A 21,817-nucleotide genomic window follows, 5' to 3' on the forward strand; every position below is an offset into this window, starting at 1 on the left:
CCCAGCCATTGCACTACTGGGTATTTACCCCAAAGATACAGACGTAGTGAAGAGAAGGGCCATATGCACCCCAATGTTCATAGCAGCATTGTCCACAATAGCCAAATCGTGGAAGGAACCGAGATGCCCTTCAACAGATGACTGGATTAAGAAGTTGTGGTCCATATATACAATGGAATATTACTCAGCTATCAGAAAGAACGAGTTCTCAACATTTGCTGCAACATGGACGGCACTGGAGGAGATAATGCTAAGTGAAATAAGTCAAGCAGAGAAAGACAATTATATGATTTCTCTCATCTGTGGAACATAAGAACTAGGAAGATCGGTAGGGGAAGAAAGGGATAAAGAAAGGGGTGGTAATCAGAAGGGGGAATGAAGCATGAGAGACTATGGACTATGAGAAACAAACTGAGGGCCTCAGAGGGGAGGGGGGTGGGTTAATGGGATAGACTGGTGATGGGTAGTAAGGAGGGCACGTATTGCATGCTGCACTGGGTGTTATACGCAACTAATGAATCATCAAACTTTACATCAGAAACCGGGGACGTACTGTACGGTGACTAACATAATATAATAAAAAAACATTTAAAAAAAAACGAAAAAAGAGCGCCCTAACACAGGGCCCTGTGATTGGAATTTGGAATGGAGGAGGCTGAGACTGGCTACTGAGCATGTCCTACCTCAAGCTTCCCTTACTCTGGAAATGGGCTGAGCCTAGTCTTTTGGGTAGATCAGCAGGCAGAGCTGCAGGGGAGCTGGGGCAGGCTGAGGTGGATTCTGTTTACTCCCTTGGTTTCAGCTACTCTTTTAGGCTGAAGACTCTCACATCTGTATTTTTAGCCTTGACCTTTCCTTCAAGATTCATACCAGAGTTATACAATTTCCGGCTACTGTTCCAGTAGGTACTTCAAATTCAACGTGTTCAAAATTGAACTTGTTTTAACACCAAACCTGCTCTTCCTCCTGTATCAACTATCTCAATTAATGACACCACTATTCAACCAAGCATGCAACATCCTTGATTTCTTCTCCCTCCAGTACTACCTGACACATCCAGTGAATGTCTTAAATCAGCTCTCTCCTGTCTATCTCTAGAATTACTGTCTAGTTTAAGATCCCACCATCTCTTCACCAGGACTAATGAGATCTTTTAACTAGTCTCATCTTCCTGAAACTCGTCCAGAGATAGGCTGGAGCTGGCTTACACTGGGCAGTGAGAGCTGGTTGTACACATCGCTTCCCAACTCTGGGTTCTATGATGTCATATTGGTGGCTTGAAATTCACCACAATGGGAATACTTACATCACAGAAATTGGCAAACATTACAAATCAAGATTTTTTTTTTATGGAGAGCTTCTTAATAAACTTTTACCAGCATATTTAATACTGCCCTTTCCCCAGTCTTGGCCCAAACTGATCTTTGTAAAGCACTTGTTCAACTATGCCACTCTCCTTGATTAAAACTCTTCAGTTAGGGGTCCTTGGGTGTCTCAGTTGGTTAAGCCTACGACTCTTGGTTTCAGCTCAGGTCATGATCTCCGGGTTGTGAGATCGAGCCCCAAGTCAGTCTCCTAGCTGGGAACGGAGCCTGCTTAAGATTCTCTCTCTCTCTCTCTCTCTCTCTCTCTCTCTCTCTCTCTCCATTTGCCCCCTCTCTCCCTCCCTCTCTAAAAAAAAAGAAACAAACAAACAAACAAAACCTACTCTTCAGTAGGTCCCCATGGCCAATCTGTAACATTAAATTCCTTAATGTAACATATGAAGCCTTTCATCATCTGGCCCCTGCCTAAATGCCCAGCTTCCTTTCCTACCCCTCCTTCATCTCATAAGTTATATGCTAGCTCAAAGATTCACTCAAGCCTAAATTGCCTCGTATATGTATCTTGTTGGGACCACACACTATCTTTAGCCTTTTAAGCTAACATTTAAAACTTTAAGAAATTCTACCCTGAATGGGATTAAGAGGCACAAACTTACAGTTAGAAAACAAAGCATGGGAATGTAATGTACAGCATAGGGAATACAGTCCATAATATGGTAATAACTTTCAATGGTGAGGGATGGTAACTATACTTACCATGGGGATCATTTTTATCAGGTTTCAAAATATCAAATCCCTATGATGTACACCAGAAACTAACAGGATATTGTCTGCCCATTATACTTCAGTTTCAAAAAGGACATTATTTGACAACAAAATAAGAAATTCTACCACAAAATCCATATTTCTGACTTCTCTTGAGCACTTACAACATTGGGCCTTTATGCATGCTTATAACAACAATTTTATAATGACAAGGAGTGGAGCAGTAAATACCCCCTTTGAGAGGGCATGTGCTCTACAGTTCACTAGTCCCTATCATCCACTCATCCAAATTACGCTTATGCACCCACATGTAGCCTTCATTTCTGTTATCTACAACCTGTTTGGCTCCTGTTGCAGACCGTATCACAAAGTCTTGAGTATTATCAGAAATCTCTCACCCTCATTATAGAATCTCTCTTTACCATGGCTGTCCTGATGATAGCCCAGTGTCCCTTCCCTAGAAAGGAAAAGGCAGCAGGATGAGAAAAGAAGAAGCAGAGAGGGGAAAAGGAGTATAAAATTGTGGACTCTGGGTCAGAGCCTCCACGTTAAAACACAGGAATTGTGAAAATAGCAGGCAGGGACTATCCTAGCTTGGGGGGTCCTCAAGATATTCCTTATAAAGCCCATTTGCTAACCCTCCTTAGTCTTAGAAGGTCTACTACTTCTCAGATGGACATGAGAAGGAAAGACCCAAGGAAATGATCTCACATTGAATCAGGTTATGGGAGCCAGCCAGGTTTGTAAATGAATCAATTTCTTAATTTGAGAATAGAAAACCTTTTTATGTATGTATGTATGTATGTATGTATGTATTCATTTATTTATCCAGTGCCTGTCATGTGTCTAACGCTGTACTAGATGCTAGAGGGAAAACAAAAGTGGTCTAAGACAGCTCTGTCTTAGACTCACAACCTTACTGATGAAGCAAGAAATGTCTATGTGAAGTAATTAAAGAAAAATATAAGGGGGCAGCATCAGAAAAGTGAGACCTTGGATGTAACTAGTGCCTACAACATCTGGGTGGTCAGTAAGGGGTAGGATCAAGTTAAGAGGAGGAGCTATTGAAGAAGCCAGGCCTCACAATGGCCCTTCATTGGCAGAGAAATGGGGAGATCCCCCCCCACACAAGGGGGATCCCACAAAGCTATATACCCAGAGAGCAATAAATGAGATGGGTATGGCAACCTGTGAATAAGGTTGACTAGAGGGTGGGAAGACACAGTTGGTCATTGTAGATCAGTTTTCTTTTAAAAAGATTTCCTCTCTTGTGTCACATACTCAAATAGAGAATCAGAGACTCCTCGTTGAGCACCACGTCAAAGACAATGGGATCAGATGGCTCCAGAAAGCATTTCACGTTCTAAGCATAGACAGCAACCTTTCAGTTCCATGACACAAGTGGGGCTAAGCAATAGTCACATGTACCATTGTCTGTCTTGTACAGGCTTGTCAGCATTGGCATAGTGGGAGAGAAAGAAGAAAGAGTAAGAAAAGTAGAAAGAACAAGGAAGTGGGGGGAGAGAGAGGACAGGAAGAGCACCATGGTAAGGAGGATGCATTCCTCCAATCTAACCCAGGGAATCCGGTGCTACAGGCTATCCTCCTTCCACCTTCCACCTCCTGCCTCTAGATCATAGCAGAGATTGAGAAATGCTTCTGCCCACCGGGAAGGGGCAAATTTCCAGATCTAAGCTCCTTTCTTCCTGGGCAGACTGTGACACATGGCTCACTTACCATCTCCCCAAACTCAAGGCTTTATGTCGGTTGTTGTGTTTACATTTATTACTGGGCCCACTCAGACCTACTTCTTCCTTAGCCTGTAGGCTTATGTTAATTTCTGAGATTCTTCTTCCCTGTGTACAATTTACTTTATGAGCCAGTTGCTCACTTACTGCTATCTTTTTTGTAGCTTCTTCCTCTAAATGTTTAATAATGCCTTCTTGCTGCTCCATCCAAGTAATTGATGACCAATGTGCATCCAGTTCTCAACTATTCAGAGGCTGATGCAACCACTCCGTGAAGGAAAGAGATTCTTACAAACTCCTCCCCCTCCTTCTCCTCTACCCCTCTCCCGCTTCCTGTTTTCTGGTCACTTTGCTGTTTGTGAATCCTTCATCCAAGGTGAGAAGGAGGCAAAGATGATGAAAAACTGTAACACACCCTTTTGTCTGTTCATCAGCAACTGCAATGTTTTCAAAAACATTTTTTAAGAGTAAAGAGAAACTACCGAGTAAAACAGTATTTATGTATTCCGTGAGAATCTGTTTTCCATGTTTTGTTCTCTCCAATTCCAATGAGTACTTGGAAGTGTTTTCTTTGAAGTGTATTAAGATCAATATTTCACAATTTCCTGGAATCCAATCCATGGTTTTAATATTCAGCTCCACCCCTCCATGAAGCCTCCTCTATTCCAGTCTTCCTTATTCCTTAGCTCTAGATCCTACCACACTGAGACTCTTCTGTGGGTATAGAGTTGCCTCCATTTCCCTATTACACTGAGAATAGACTGGGTCCAAAAACACATATTTTAAAGTCAAAAGACTTTTTTATTCATTGATCAGGTTCTGCAAACTCACCTAAAAATGCTCCTGAATACCCAAAAAATTCCAGACCGTACTCCAATAGCTGCTATTTACACCAAGCATTACATCATGGACAGAATGATGTTATCAAAGGTCCCTTTTGCTGTTGGTAACCCTCACCCAAGCCAAGAGGTCTTCATTTACAGAGCACTTCTTTCTGACAATAATAGATTCTCTCTACCTTGCTGGTACCTACAGGAAGTTGGAGGAACACTATCTGGCTTTGGTCTTTGGTCACCTGAAGTCCTATATACATACAAAATCAATGGAACCACTTGAGATTATCTTGTCTTCAGCCTCTGGGGCTTGATTTAGTGGCATGGTCTTTAAAATTACTGGTTGTCTTTAGCCTTTCAAACATTCCTGCAGTCTCTACTGCTCATTTGGAACTGAACACCTGCTACCATGTACTCCTTCTTACCAATTTTATGTAAGTCTGATCCACCCAACTAAGCTCTAGACAGTTAGGGAAAATGCCCCTTACTTCTCTATATCCCCCATCATGCCTCAGACAGAATTGAGCATATCGTGGTCGCATAATTTTCAGAACCAAGCTCTAGAGTCCTATTGCCTGGGTTTGAATCTTGGCTCAGTTACTGAAAACTATGTAACCTTGGGTATGTTCTCTAACTTCTGTGTGCCTCAGCTTCTTCATTTGGGGAGAATATTTACCTCACAAGATCACGGGGATTAAATGAGTGAATACACATAAAGTCATGTGTGCCTGGCATATAGCAAGTAATCCACAAATAGCTATGGCAATGAGGGGAATTGACAAGAGAACAGTGACTCCAATTACAGAATCACTAACACTGGATGGGCCCTATGCTCGCTTTCTCTCCTAGCCTTAATCATGCCCTTTATGATTTTATTTTATATTTAGGTCCCCACCCTGATGATGGATACCCAGTTCTCTGAGTTCACACCAGACATCACTCCCATCATGCTGGCTGCCCACACCAACAACTACGAGATCATCAAATTGCTTGTCCAAAAACGGGTCACTATCCCACGGCCCCACCAGATCCGCTGCAACTGCGTGGAGTGTGTGTCCAGTTCAGAGGTGGACAGCCTGCGTCACTCCCGCTCCCGGCTGAACATCTATAAAGCTCTAGCAAGCCCCTCGCTCATTGCCTTGTCAAGTGAGGACCCCATCCTAACTGCCTTCCGTCTGGGCTGGGAGCTCAAGGAGCTCAGCAAGGTGGAGAATGAGTTCAAGGCCGAGTATGAGGAGCTCTCCCAGCAGTGCAAGCTCTTTGCCAAAGACCTGCTGGACCAAGCTCGGAGCTCCCGGGAATTGGAAATCATCCTCAACCATCGAGATGACCACAGTGAAGAGCTTGACCCTCAGAAGTACCATGACCTGGCCAAGCTGAAGGTGGCAATCAAATACCACCAGAAAGAGGTAAGCTGCGGTTTTCTCTGCTTTCAGGAAATCTTAAGCCCTCCAGGGTCCAGTGCAGCAGAGTGAGAGTCTACATTTTTTCTACCACTTCGTCCTTTCTCACAATTGATTGGTTCAACAGGCCTCAAAAAAAGTGAGGCTCATTTATCCAAGGCATTAACAGCCTATGCATATTTTCTTTATAGACAGATAAGTAGGAAAAATACTGACCATCTGATTTGTTGATGGGGAAGTACTCAGTCTTTCAAAAAATGCTTATTCAGCACTGTTCCAGGTGTTTGGGATACAAAAAACAGGCACTGGCCCTGCCTTCATGAACCTTACAAGCTAGTTGTGGACATTAAGTAAATGGTCACATTAGTGAACATATAATTACAAGCAACATAAGTGATCTGAAGAACTTCTATTGAGAACACATAACAAATGAACCCACCCTACATACTGGGCCACAGTCAGTAATCGTGGAGGGCTCCTGGTCTGGATGCTTTTGGAAATGAATTATTAGTGTTAATAGCATCTTTAATTAAAGGAATCTGGAACACTAAGGTCACGTTTCATAACTGTGGCTCCCTAGTCCACTTTACATGAACACTTATGTTAAACTCGAAAATCCCTCTTGAGATGCTCTTAGCATTTTACTAAGGTTTTTAAGATGAAATTGTGGCAAGGGGTAGAGAATTCAGTGGTTTTCCTTACCTTGCTAAAGTGCAGTTCCATCCTTCAGAGGTATAATGGAGATCACCTCCCAAGATACTTTATTACCCTGAAGAGATGTGACATTTAAGACTGATGGATAGTTGCATCTGTCAATACAAATAACTCCCAATAACTAAAGGAAATAGGGGTTATTTTTTTCTTTTTTATGTTTTTTTGGTTGTTTGGTTGGTTGGTTGGTTGGTTGACTGGCTTGTGAGCTAAGGGTTATAGAGGCAGAAGAAAAACAAATTTTAAATATGGACTGGAGGAATAGGGTCTTTGAAAAAATAATTACATACCCAATACAATAGCGCAATACCTCTTGTCTATTGACATAAGGCTCTCAATACAAGAACACAATAGTTGGGGTGCCTGGGTGGCTTAGTTGGTTAAGCATCTGCCTTCAGCTCAGGTCATGTTCCTGGGGTCCTAGGATCCAGCCCCATGTCCTGCTCCCTGCTCAGCAGGCAGTCTGCTTCTCTCTCTCCCTCTGCCCCTCCCCCCACCGCTCGTGCTGGCTTTCTCTGTCACTTGCTCTCTCAAATAAATAAAGTCTTTAAAAAAAGAACACAATAGTCAATTTTGATGTAAAAAAATCCCTATAAAAATTGAGTTGAGTAATAGTGGGTTAATAGCATTCAGAGTTACATAACCCCCTCAGGAACAAAATCTTAGGCCTTAAATGGAATATAATTTACTATTTCCTGGAAGGCTTTTTCATTGTTGGTGTTTCCTCATTACTATTCCAACTAATACTGGAGTGGACTCCCAAAAAGAATGTAACTAGGTGGTTAAAAAAAAAAAGCGCTCAGAAGAATTAAACAAAAGCAGATTCCAAACTATAACTTTAACATGGAGTAAAATAAGAAAGCTCTAATCTCTTAGAAAACAGGTATAAAACTATTGGATAATCTTTACATATCACATAGACTGCCGGGTATTGTCATATAGATATTTTTCAGATATTCCTAAAAAGTCCTGATTCCATATATTGTCCCATTGTCAGATATATCATACCAAAGTCTTTGGAAACTTTATCACTGTATTTCTTCCTTATTACCATTAAAGGTAGGCAGAAAAGTTATTATAACTCATTTTACAAACAAGAAAGGACTGTATTTTAGAGATTTGTTCAGGAATATCTGACAAAGCCAGAAGCAGAACTTTCAACTCCTGGTACAATACTGTCTCTGAGTGTACTCCATCTTCTGCCACGTGGGGTTCTTTTATGCTCGTTTGGGATCTCCAAATTCACCACCAGGTAATTTAAGATGAACACAAGTTCTTTGATTTGTGAATGAAAGTTTATTAGTTAAAATCTGTTAAAGCACATAGCAATAAAATGATGTGGGTTAGTAACAAGGACAATATTCAATTCTTATTTAATGTAACTGGCAATAATCATCACACAAGGATACAATTATGTAGTCGCAACTTCTCATGCACATTAGCCAAAACACACAAGGATAAAGACTAATGCTTCCCAATTCATTGCCATCTCCAACCTATCTCCCTCGGTTTTCATACCTTTAAGCTTGTCTCAGAATGACGAGACTGTCTCCCTCTCTACCCCTCCGTGCCATGCAAGAATTGGCTTTCGTGTTAGTCTCAAGAAGATCCAGAAAAGGGCTAGTTTAAATAAAGGACCAGCCATTCTCTCCATTCTCCTGGAGGAGAAATCCAGGATTCCAATCAGAGGTATCCAATAGGTGGACTGCCAAGTTAAGTAATATATCTCCCTCTAATTGAGCTTTTAAGTGCATGACCTGTGTCGATCACTAACCAGCTATTTCTATCAATATCAACGACTAAGGTTTGGCTGATTTGCATATGATAAAAACAGGGCTTTGTTCATAAACCTGCTTAGCAACTAACTCTATACCGTGGCTTTCCACCCTAAATAGCTGCATTACTATCCTATACAACTTACTGCTTTTCTTCTCTCTCCTGAAAATACTTCGTTACTAGCTCTTATTCCTAAGTATTTTATTATTGCCTACACTTACTTCTTATCACTATCAACTCTAATCATACTTAATATAACAACCCATTGCTTGCAGCGGGTTTACAACTTAATAGTTCTTAAACACATGTAATCACACAATCAAAGCAAACATCACAATATATTTTATCTAATCCTGAAGTGCCACTGTAGTACAATCTTTCCACGTGACTCATCTAGCCAGGAGGCTAGCCAGCTTCACATATTACAAGGTTGTAGCATCTTCCAACTTTGACACATAAGGACCATCTTGAGCATTAGTTGCTTTATAGGCTAGCTCAAGCTTTATCTTGTTTCAAGGTCTGGAGTAGTCCCACAGATTTCTCTTGATGCATTTTGACGGCCAGCTTTAGTATGCTTGCTTGTGTTCTCTCATTAATAGTAACAGTTCTAATGAGCTCACACTAATCTGTTATGGAATTGTTATAAGATCTATATTCCAGAGTTCTACGTAGGAGAATAGCTACCGTTCAGTATCGATCATATTTGAGGAACACCAGATCTGTCCATTTACAGGGAAATCGCTCGCTAAATAGAATTTGTAGCAGACCAATGGTCTCTCCTTGGATCTTTCCTGATCTTGCCTAAGTATTCCTGCTTAAGGTTTTATTTTGACACAAAATTAGAGCCAATTTCCTAAAGTCCAAATTCCTAGTGGAGAGTATGTATCTTTTCCAGCTGTTTCTAAGCCTTTAATTAAAGCATAGGTTCTCTCTTTTAACTTTTATCCAATTCCTCTGTGATTCTTCTTTGGTTGCTACATGTATAGATTTCCTTGTTTAACTGTTATCACTAATCCTCCTTGTAAAACTGCTCCAAATGGAATGGTGAGATAAACCATTTCTTCTTGCTTTCCCAGTGCTATATTTTAGTTAACTTCACATAGTCCCTTCGCACTGCATCTCTTATTTGCCATTTTGGACATACTGCAATAGCTAGAGTCCCTTACCCTAGGAAGGTAAGGCTCGATTTGTCCAATTAGTACAGCAGCGAAGTCCCTCCATCCTTTGTCTGGTCTGGCTTATAATTACCCACAGTAGTTGCTTGATGATAGAACTTTTATTTCTCTTCTTTGTGTCTTTGTGCACCTAAGTGTCCTGGATCCTCATCTACTTCACGTAGCAATCTACTGTGGAACTTTCTCATACTAACATGTTTGAGTAGTTCCCTAAGTTTCTCTCATTTTCAAAAGGATCTGTGGTAGCTTTATTTTGATACAGCAGTCTTTCTTTAATTTGTTACATACACTCACCCTGAAATTCAGTGGCGAAACTGACTTACGTTTCTCTTGCTACTGCTCATCCACATCACATCAGATCTCTAATTTCCCCCACATTTACCTTTAAAAGCAGTTAATTATCCCTGTATATAGACCTCACTTAGCATTAGATGCAGCATCTGTCATGTTGGTTAGTTCTGAAGTTATCTGTATTCAATACATTTCTTAATCTTTTTACTAATAATATGCTTTAGGACTCTATACGAATTGGGTACAGTCTGGTTTCCACCAGCGTGGATTAACTTCTACATGCCATTTCTTCACAATTTGAATGCACCAATTGTCCTAACTACTACTATGCCTTTACCTAGTTGTTGCCCATGTTGTAAGATGCAAAGGCCATTCTCTAGAAAGGAGGACCATAGTGTCTATGGGCTTGTCTGAAGGGTGGACATTTTTCCAAATGGAAGTGAGACTACTATATGGCATGGAATTAGTATGAGCAGTGAATTTCCCACACATTTATTGGGTCTCTTTGTATTTTGATATGGGGAGAAGGGGTCCTCCAACTATTGCATTTTAGCCTTCTGGTATTTGTAAAATTATTGGGGCTAAATACCAGTCCATATTTTATCCAAATTAATTATTGCTCCCATTTGTCAATAGTTAAGATTTCCGTTGAGAGCAGGTTCACTATAATAAGCCTATCAGCTACTCTTTATAAATCTAGCTATACCCAAGAAGATATACTTTATCCACTTGCATTTGTAGACCGTCACATCTGAGCCTATGCCATAAGGGTTTGACTCCATTGGTGAACAGTCCTCATGGGGCTTTGTTTAGACCTGCTAGGACTAGTACTACTCTCATTGTTATTTGATATAATTCCTCCTTTCCATTTGGAAAACAATATCGAAGACTAGTTTTAGTGTGGGTCATCATTTGAGGGAACAGCCCTACATCGGAACCTCTTGGCCTCAGCTTTTTCAAAGGTTTCTCCTTGGCAAAAGTTATCTGAAAACCTTTCTACAGTTTTATTATCTGATAGATGGTGCTTTTTCCAAATTGCTTCCCCTAGTCTGATCTAGCATCCTTTGGTTGACACATCCTCTCCTAAAGGCCTAGTAAAGAGTTACATCTTTTCAAGTAAAAGTGTCCCAACGCTGTCCTGTCAATGTGATGTATTCATTATAATACCATCCTGGGGGATATTCCCCTTTTGGTTTCCATCCGTAGACCAATGACATGGGTTCCAACACGTGATAGAGTCCATGATGTCTTCACTCCATTGTTAAGTGAGGTTTGTTTGTTTGTTTGTTTGTTTGTTTGTTTTTTAGTATTGTTTGCTTCTGTTACCCCTGAACCCCAACAGGAGAACAAGGACATGTAGAGAAAGAGCCCTATGGCTAAAGTTGGAGCTTTTAAAAGAAATACAAAGAAGAAAAGAGACCAGTTTCTACTGGAAGTAAATCTAGTATTACTTGTTATATAACGTATTAGTAATGAAAATGTACAGAACTAGGAGAAAACATTGTTAACATTCAGAAAAATCAGAATCTATTTAAAACCGAAAAACTATCAGCTATCAGTTCTCACATGTTGCTGGGGGCCAATTAGATCTTATCCACTTCTTAGGTCATCGTTTATACCAGAGAGTACATCTTCATATAAATCTTCTATGTCTAACATCGCTTGATCTATGTCAAGGATTAGGTCTTCTTCTTCTCTTGGTGTAAGTATTGACTCGAGGTCTGAGAAATCAGCAAGGTCTGGGAGCGAAGCTTCCTCAGGAGAAGGTGCATCCACTTCTATCTGTTCTGCACTACCATTCTGCTCTACACAAGGAGCTTGTTCTTGTGATATCAGCTGTAAAAGCTCTTCAGCTATTCTTATTAACTGGGCTACACAATCAACAAGTCCAGCAATCAGCACGGGGATTGACACAGGCTCCATGCCTCAACTATCTCCTCAGTAGATAAAAATATTACTGAAAGCTGTAGCAAATGGGTTTTTAGTGATAATGGATTCTGTGGGGCTGGCACAGAATTGTTCTATGGTTGGCTTGCTTGAGAAATGAGGCTACTGATATGATCAAGTACAGAATGAGGCCAGTGGTCCTACAGCACTTTTTTATAAAGTTGATGAACCACCCACAAAACTTACATACAGAGCTCTTGTTTGTGTTGGCAGTAAACTGCTATTACAATGACCACCAGAGAGACTGCCACCGCCAAAAGAAAACAGCAAAGCAGATCTAAAAATAGAAAAGAGAAATATAAAGATTAGTATTCTTGAGCCTTTATCTATCCTACAAGTTCTGGCAATAGGATAAGGTTGAAAGAGTGTCCCTAGTTACTGATCCTTCTTTTTGATGGCCTTATGAGGATCTACTACTCATACTCTTTCCTTCATACTTCTCATCTTTATGTCTTCTTAGAGGATTTGAGAACAAAGTGAGCATAGGTTTTTTGTCCATCTTTCTAGAACATCTCTAATGAGGATGTTACATTCACTCAGAGTCTTTCAATTAATTCTGTCTTTATTAACACCTTTACCTCACTGCCATTTATATCCGGTGCCGCTAAATTCTTTCTGTGTTTTTAGTCTTCCATTCATTAAGGTTTCCAATTGGCCCTGCAGCCTGGGGAATTTGTGAAATGAAAGTTCCACAGTCTGTGTCTTTTGCCAAATTTTGGACAACTTCTGTTATAAAATTAGTTCCTCGGTCATCTCCTGTTACTGCCAATACTGCATATCTAGCAGCTAGTTCCTTCAATTTTGTCTAAAGCCATGAATGTACTATTCTCATCCGTATGTTCGATGTGCTCTGCAAACCCTCTTCCTGAGGAAGTTTATACTTCTATAAGGAAATAGTCTTTGTTTAAAAATCTAAAGATTGGCCCAGTATCACCTACTTCACACATTGGTTTAACATGCCCCTTTCCTCTTAAAAATGAGTTTGTTGGGACACCTGGGTGCCTGAGTTGGTTAAGTGTCTGTCTTAGGCTCAGGTCATGATCCCAGGGTCCTGGGATTGAGTCCTACACTGGGCTCCTTACTCAGCGGGGAGCCTGCCTTTCCCTCTGCCTGCTGCTCCCCTAGTTTGTTTGCTCTGGCTCTCTCTCTGACAAATAAATAAAATCATTTTTAAAAAAAGAAAAAATGAGTTTATTGAAGATGCCAGTTTTTAGTAGTCTGACATGTCTCATATTGCTTACTCGCTTGTTTGTTTGATTCATACATTTTCCCCCCACTCTTTCCCCTCTGCTTATCTAGGACATCATGTCCATATGCCATGAGGCTTCACGAGCCCATTCTGTGACTTTAAACTGAACTGACAAGGAAGTTGAGTTGGGACTTGGGAGTCCCCAGGACTGTAGAGTACACATTAGTTTTGGGGGTCAGATTGTCTGTTCTTTTACTCCAAATAGATTATTCTGTCTCCCTGTTCTGATGAGTTGGTACATGTCCCACATGAATTACTAAATTTCTTTCATTGATTTCTTTTCTTATCTCCCTTCACCACATTGTTTTTCCTGCAATAGTCCAGTCTGTAATGTTCCATTTGTTATGTTATACATCTTCAGTCCATGGCCGATCAATTTAGCTATATACCTTTGACCAATTGTTTCCTTGGGTACATATACACATTGAATTTCTAGCCACCAGTCCTGCAAATGGGGCTGGTTTTGTTTCTCCAGCCTCAGTCAAGCTTTTCCTAAGTGGAAAGTATTAGGAAGCAGCCATCCATCTTACTCCTTTAGGATATTGCCAAATTTATCAACGCACTATTTCCAGCAGTTCTGACCAGAGTGGGGCCCAGCAAACCACAGGCACTACCTCCAGCTAACTACTCCTTAAACCTTTATTGGAGTACAGCAAATCACTGGCCAGATCATCTATGATTTTCACATGGAGCTTGCTGGTCTCCACGGGGCCTGCTTTGACCCACTCAGTTATATACTATCTCCACTTAACATAAGTTCTTTCAGAACCATGTTTGGTTTGTTTTGGGGGTTTTTTTTTTTTTTGGTCCAAAATCCTGATGGTAGATGTGAAGTTTGTCCCAAGAAGGGTCACAATCATGATGACCAGAAAGCATGACTATGGTTGGAGGTATCTTCTCATCTGAAATATGGGAGAATGGGCACTGGAGGTTATTTTATTAGTTTAAAGAATCTCTGCATTTTGACTAGAGAAAAAGCAGTCTGGTGGAAGGAAATAATGGAAAGAAATCGTGAGAGGAATTTGGCATTAATGTAGAGCGTGGATCATAAGGGAAACACAGACGAAAGGTGTGTATTAAATATTACTAGAGAGTACCATCCCATTTTTCAAAGGAAGCAATAGGTTACTATGGTATCCATAGCCCAAGGGCGCAAGAGGAATACATTCACACAAAACTCATTTAACTTCTGGCTTCTCCTTCACCCAGGTGCTTTTTTTTTTCTTAGCTCCTCTACCTCCCTCTAAGACTCTGTTATTCCTCCTCTTGGGTCAACAGACCTCCATTTATTCACCTATGTCCTTCATTCTACTTGATTCTCTATCTCCATCTTCTACTATCCCTTCCCCATCATCTTTTCTTCTATTTCTCCTTAAACTGGGAAAAATTTCAAAAATAAATTATAGTCCATAATTGAGTTGATATTGTGTAGAAAAAATTTTACATTATACAATCTAAATGTAAAAAGCAGAGAAGTGGAACATTTTATAGTTTGCTGCTTTATAAAGATAAATGTAGTTACTTTTTACTTATGCAAACCTTGATTTATTTCTTCAATCACCTGGTCACCTTTGAGGGAAAAAAATATCCCGACTTAGCCTTAACCCTGTTGACCACTGTGTTAACTAATCCACAATTCTTAGCTTCAAAGCATCTTGGAACCTAGGACCTGGAGATTTGGGGAAGACAAGGAGGGTGTTGAGAAACTGCTAAGTACTGCAGTACTAAGAAAGCAAGACTATAGCATCAGCTTATTCCAGTTGTGGTAATTTTTAAAGCAAGTAACCTCTGACACCTTAGTTTGCCTAAAAGGGGTATTCTGGATAGTTTGTGCCTAGCCCCAACTTACCTTAAGGGCTTTTTTAAAAAATATATCTCTCTTAAGTCTTTTTGTTCCTATTTTTATTTCCTTTTTATTGGTATATAACATTAAATTAGTTTTAGGTATACAATATAATAATTTGATATTTGCATGTATTACAAAGTGATCACCACAATAAATCTAGTTACCATCCATCACCATACAGCTGACCCGCTTCACTCTTTTTGCCCCCAACCCAACCCCCTTCTGCTCTGATAACCACCAATCTGTTCTCTGTATCTATGAGTTTTGTTTTGCTTATTCATTTGTTTAGTTTTTTAGGTCTCACATATAAGTGAAATCATATAGTACTTATCTTTCTCTGCCCAACTTATTTCACTTAGCATAATACCCTCTAGATCCATCCATGTTGCTGCAAATGGCAAGATCTCTTTCTTTTTATGGCTAAGTAGTATTCTGTTGTGTATATAAACCACATCTTCTTTTCCATTCACCCACTGATAGACCATACATTGCTTCCATACCTTGGATATTATATAATGCTGCAATGAACATGGGGTGTGTGTAGCTTTTCAAATTAGTGTTTTTATTTTCTTCAGATAAATACCCAGAAGCAGAATCGCTATATCATATGGTAGTTCTATTTTTAATTTTTTGAGGAAGCTCCATACTATTTTCCACAGTAGCTGCACCAATTTATATTTCCACCAACAGTGTTTAAGGGTTCCTTAAGGACCCTTTTATTAGCTAGCTGTTCCCTCTGCCTTGGATCCCTTTCCCCAGGAAAAAAAAATGGCTTCTTGTCATTCTGGTCTCAGTTTAAATATCACCTCAAATATCTCACCCTCCAACCTAAAAAAGCTCCCCTAACCATCCCTTTCTCATTACGCATGCAGTGCATTTTTGCATTATGGAACCTATAAGCTGGAGGAAGGGACAACTTTTAGCTCTTTCATTCAGAAAATATTATCAAGTTGCAGCCATGAATAGGGAGAGCAAGGGGTACAAAGATAAACCAATTCATCAAAACACACAGTAAATAAAATAAGCAGCAGTCAACAGAGTGAGAGAATATATTCACAAAACATATATCTGACAAAGAACTTGTAAACAGAATATATAAAGAGCCCCTACCGGGGGGTGGGCAGTGGGTGAAGTGGGTGAAGTGGGTGAATGGAGTCAAAAGGTACAAAACTTCCATTATAAAATAAATAAGTCACGGGGATGTAACATACAGCATGGTGACTATAGTGAATAATATTGTATTGCATATTTGAAAGTTACTAAGAGAGTAAATCTCAAAAATTATCATAACAAATAAGTGTTTTGTAACTGTGTATGGTGACAGATGTTAACAACATTTATCGTGGTGATCATTTTGCAATATATACAAAGATGAAATCATTCTGTCATATGCCTGAAACTAATATACTGTTGTATGTCAATGATACCTCAATAAAAAAACAGTGCCCCTACAAGTCAGTAATAAAAAGATAAACAAATTAAAAATGGGCAGAAGATTTAGACAAACATTTCACAAAGGAAGAAAAATAAATAGCTTATAAGCACATGAAAACATATTCAACATCATTAGTCATCAAAGAAATACAAATTAACATCACAATAAGACACCACAACTTACTGACTAAAGTGGTTAAAATTAAAGACTGACAACACCAGATGTTGACAAAGCTATAGAGCAACCAGAATTCTCACACATTGCTGGTGGGAGGATCAAATGGTACAACCCCTTTGAAAATGTCTGGCAGTTTCTTATAAAACTAAGCAAGCACCCACCTGATCCCCAGAAACTTCACTCTGAGGTATTTAACCAAGAGAAATGAAATTCACAAAAAGACTTTAAGAAGAATGGTTATAGCAGCTTTATGCATAAGAGCAAAAAAAAAAAAGCAGAAAGAGCCCAGCTGTCAATCAAAAGACAAATGGACAAACAAAATGTGGTTTATTCATACAATGTAATACTAATCAGCAAGAAAAAGAAAGCCACTACTGATAGAGACCACAGCATGAATGGATATCAAAAACATTATGCTTAATGAAAAAAGCCAGACATGAAAGAATATATGCTGTAGGATTCCATTCATATGCAATTCTAGAAAATTCAAAATGACCTATGACAGGAAAAAAGTCAGAAAAGTGGTTGCATCTAGGGGAGCAGAACTGATTGGGAAGAGAGACAAAATAACTTTCTGGGGTGATGGTAATGATTATATTTTAGATAGAGTTTTGGGTTACAAAGGAGTATGAATATGCATTTGTCGAAACTCATTAAATAGTACTAAGATGTGTGCATCTCATTGCATGTAAATTTTACTCCTTCCAAAAATGTAACCAAACGTAATCCCCAGCCTCAAGAACCATTTATCAGATGAGATGACATGCCCATAAATAGTTATTCTAATAAATGCTCACATTTGTAGAAGACCTATTATGTTTCTGTGAAATCCACTTGTCTTCTATTACAACATTTAATCCTCACAGTAACCCTATGAAGTTACTCGATAGAAGAATTGAGAATCAGAGAAATTAACAAACTTTCCCACAGTCACATGGTTAAGTAAAAATGCAGAACCAGAAGTCAGCCCAAGTCTGACTCCTAAAGTCCTATGCCAGAGGGCACCAATTCAGGTGTCTACATAGGAGCAAAATTTGCCATATTCAGGCCAGAGCTGACCTCTCATTTTGAGCAGGGACAGAACTGAGAATGTTAATCTCATCTGCCATCCCTGGAAACTGGCTGAATTCCAAGTTGACTGTGAGTCCTAAGGCAGAGGGATGAGACAACCTGATCAGTGCCCTCAGGGATCCTCAACATCTGTGAAAGAACTGCTGTTTGCATTTTATCTGCCCTTCCACTGACCTACTGAACTGGCCCCAAACCCGCACACTACTCACCTCTGATAGAGCTGAGATGGATAAGAAAGTCAAGGTTCCAACTCCTGAACGTTTTCTGGACTTCTGCTTTCAAACGGGGATGTGAGTGCTCCTGTCACAAACTAAAAAACAAAAAGAAGAATAAACTGCAAAATCAATATATAAAGATATCCCTGATCTGTGGAAACAAGGACAAGATGAACTAAAATTTCTGAGATCACAGAGCCTTTCCTAAGTGAGCTGGTCATCCAGAGCTTTTTTCTTCACTGAGACGTTTGCTCATTCTGGGCACAAGTTGAAGATGAGGTTTGGCCCCAAGGCAGAAGGACTCTACTGTGGAAAAGGAGAAATCTGCGTAACATTCGAAGCTAGTGTAATGGATTGGAAATTTGAGAAGCCTGAAATGCAGGATTAGTTTTCTTCATCTCAAGTCAGCTGTGTTCAAGGCTCCTTCCTGAGCAGGGAAAAGCTGAGTGAAATTTCCCACAGTCTAGCAGTATTCCAAGACAAATTCTCACTAGAGGGAAGGGGACTACCACAAACACACTACCAGTCCCTCCTTCAAAATTGTACCTCGATTTTGAAGCTGAGGGCTGTGGGGTTACTAATAAGTTAATAAACTCAAAACCATCCCCAAAGGGCACTTTGGACAAAGTGATTCTAAAACATACAAGGGTATTCAAAGGGCTAAGTACAGCCAAAACATCTTGAAAAACAAAATTGGGAGACATATACTGCCAGATTATCAAGGCTAGCTTTACAGCTACATAATTTTGACAGCATGGTACAAGCACAAGGACAAACAAATCAACAGAACCATGACCCTTACCTCACACCACATACCAAAATTAGTAATAATAATAATTGTAAATGAATCATAGACCTAATATGAATGATAAAACAATAAATCTTCAAAAATCAAACCGTAGGCAAGTATCTTCTTGACCTTGGTAGGCAAAGGTTTCTTATTTGACACGAAAAATATTAACTATGAAAGAAGATTGATAAACTGGACTTCATAAAAATAAATAACTTCCATTTATTAAAATACCCCTTAAGAGGGTGAAAAGGTCAACCATAGACTGGGAAAAAATATTTGCAATATGCATATGTATATCTAATGAAGGAGTTGTATCCAGTATGTACGTATATTTTTTAGTCTTTCAATCAATAAGAAAAAGAGAAAATCCAATTTAAAAAAAGGTTACATATGGACTATGAGAAACAAACTGAGGACTTCAGAGGGGAGGGGGGTGGGGGAATGGGATAGACCGGTGATGGGTAGTAAGGAGGGCACGTATTGCATGGTGCACTGGGTGTTATACACAACTAATGAATCATCGAGCCTTACATCGGAAACCGGGGATGTACTGTATGGTGACTAACATAATATAATAAAAAATCATTTAAAAAAAAAAAAAGGTTACAAAGAATTAAATGGTACTTCACAGAAGAGAATATCCAAATGGCCTACAAGCATATGAGTAGGTTTTCATTACTGCACATCAGAAAAATACAAATTAAAACTACAATAAGACACACAAAACCCCACCAAAGAATAGCTAAAATGGAAAAAAAAAAAAAAAAAACAGACAGTACCAAGCATTGAGAAGAACATGGAGCAACTGGAACTCTCATACATTGTTGGTGAAATTGTTAACTGGTATAAGTACTTTAGGAAACTATTTGACAGGGATACCTGGGTGGCTCAGTCAGTTAAGCATCTGCCTTCAGCTCAGGTTATGATCCCAGGGTCTTGGGATCGAGTCCCGCATTGGGCTCCTTGCTCGGCAGGGAGCCTGCTTCCCTCTCTACCTGCTGCTGCTCTCTCTCTCTCTCAATCACTTTCTGACAAATAAATACATAAATAAAAATCTTTTAAAAAAGGAAACTGACAGTATCTACTAAAACCAAATATACCTCTATCCCATGACCCTGCAATTCTACTCCTAAATATCCAAAAGTGTACAAATGTCCCCAAAACTACATGTACAAGAATGTCGAAAGAAACCAGATGCATAAAAGTGCATATCATATAATTCCATTTACATGAAATTTTAAAACAAGTAAACAAGTCTATGGAATGGAAGTGAATGAAGAAGTTACCTTTGGGTGGGGGGGTGACTGACTGGCAAGGGATATGAGAAAGCTTTTTGGGGTGCTAGAAAGGTTCTATGTCATAACATGATGATGTATGTTTTTTTTAAAAACATTCAGCTGTACCCTTAAAATTTGTGTGCTTCGCTGTGTGTATGTTATATCTCAAAAAATTGTTTTACTTTTAGTATTGGGTCTCTGCTATAAAACCAATAAGGACAGCAAGACAGTGATGAGAGTCTTGCCAGTGTTTAGCAAGCCAGTCATCACAGCCAATGACAATGGAATGAAACCTGAAGGTACAGAGCAGGGTCCCTTCGGTCTGTGTGGCTCTCGACCTCAGGTCAGTGCTAAGTAAAGCAAGACAGCCTTATAGCCAGATGGAGTTATAAACTGACACAAGATGAGATGACCCACATCTTACAAGTAGCTCAGAAAGACAGCTGGGGCAGAGAGCAAGCTAGCCATCTGATAACTAGGGTCTTTAACTCCATAGGTTTTTATTAATCTCACTTATGACATTTTTGTTGGCACTACTACTCAAGAACCATTGTTTTTCTTTTAGCTGATAGTCCTACCCTGCTATTTTGTGATGCTCATAACTAGCAAACTGGCAATAAGTGTCTAACAGTAGGATGGGAAAGGAGCAAAGGAATCCAAATCCTCTGGGTCTATGTTTATAGTCGATAAGCTTCTCTGCATCAGGCAAGGTAAATTAGTTCATATCCAAGGGGAACAGAAGCAGTTATGTGGGAGAGATTAAAATACACCTTTGGTGAGTGTAGGTGCCAGGTTCCTATCTACAAACAGTAAATTTTTTCATAATGTTCCCTTCTCTGGTGCTGCAGTACCATTTGAATACATGCATTCAACACAGATTTTTAAAAAAAAAAACACCCCCCCCAGACATTACTTCTCATTGTTGTTCCTACCCCTGAGGAAAACATCAAGATGTCCTCGTCCCCAAAGAACAAATCTTATAATTTTTTTAAAAGATTTTGCTTATTTATTTATTTATTTATTTATTAGAGAGAGAGAGAGCAGGAGTTGGGGGAGGAGCAGAGAGAGGAGCAGAGGGAGAGGGACAAGCAGGCTCCATGCTCAGTGCATAGCTTGACACAGGGCTCGATCTCATGACCCTGAAACCATGACCTGAGCTGAAATCAAGAGTCAGATGCCTCAATGAGTGACCCATGCACCCTGACAAATTTTATATTTTGACATATCTGGTGCTCTCTGGGGGGGCTACAATGAACAAAACAACAGTGCTTACCCTTTAAACTCTTATTTTTAAGCGACAAACCTTCGCCTTTAAAAAAAAAAAGCTGTGTGCAATAAGGCATTTGCCTGTTATAGGATCTGACATTTAAAATCCCCATGAACCATCTTTAATTTATCAAGAGAGAAAGGAAAGAATTGTGCATCTGAAGAGCTAAACATGGTCCCTTCTTGAAAATATATGAAAAATTCAAAACAGAAACTGGAAAGAGAGGGAGTAGGAAATGTCCTTATGGTCAATTTAAACTGAATTCTACTGAATTTCTTTCCTCCTCCTCCAAATTTGCTCACTGCTGCAGAGAGAATCACAAATTCTTGCTTACCCTTCTGAAAAACAACTTAGTCACTGGAGAAAAACAACCACTTTTGAAAATGTATCTCTTGGTTATTTTCCTAGACAAAGAGTTTCCTCAAAACTATTCAAAGGGGAGAACAGCCCCCCCCCCATCTTGACTTGGTGGGACTCTGCAAGGGCTTATCTCTGAATCTTGGCTATTGTGAG

The 21,817-nt window shown here is 39.6% G+C and overlaps 2 protein-coding genes across 2 annotated transcripts in view; one reads left to right on the top strand and one right to left on the bottom strand.

The window, feature by feature from the left end:
• TRPC5 (transient receptor potential cation channel subfamily C member 5) overlaps positions 1-21,817 on the top strand; it is a 174,186-nt gene that overhangs the window by 68,661 nt on the left and 83,708 nt on the right. The window contains exon 2 of the mRNA XM_008709288.2: positions 5,559-6,080. Coding sequence (XP_008707510.2) covers positions 5,559-6,080 — 522 coding nt within the window. The remainder of the gene's footprint in view (positions 1-5,558; positions 6,081-21,817) is intronic.
• On the bottom strand, positions 11,618-11,950 carry TRPC5OS (TRPC5 opposite strand). The gene has a single exon (XM_008709306.1). It carries the CDS (start codon positions 11,948-11,950, stop codon positions 11,618-11,620), a length of 333 nt encoding a protein of 110 aa, XP_008707528.1.

This window comes from Ursus maritimus (genome assembly GCF_017311325.1).
Source record: "Ursus maritimus isolate PB19 chromosome X unlocalized genomic scaffold, ASM1731132v1 scaffold_X1, whole genome shotgun sequence".
NCBI classification, from domain to species: Eukaryota; Metazoa; Chordata; class Mammalia; order Carnivora; family Ursidae; genus Ursus; species Ursus maritimus.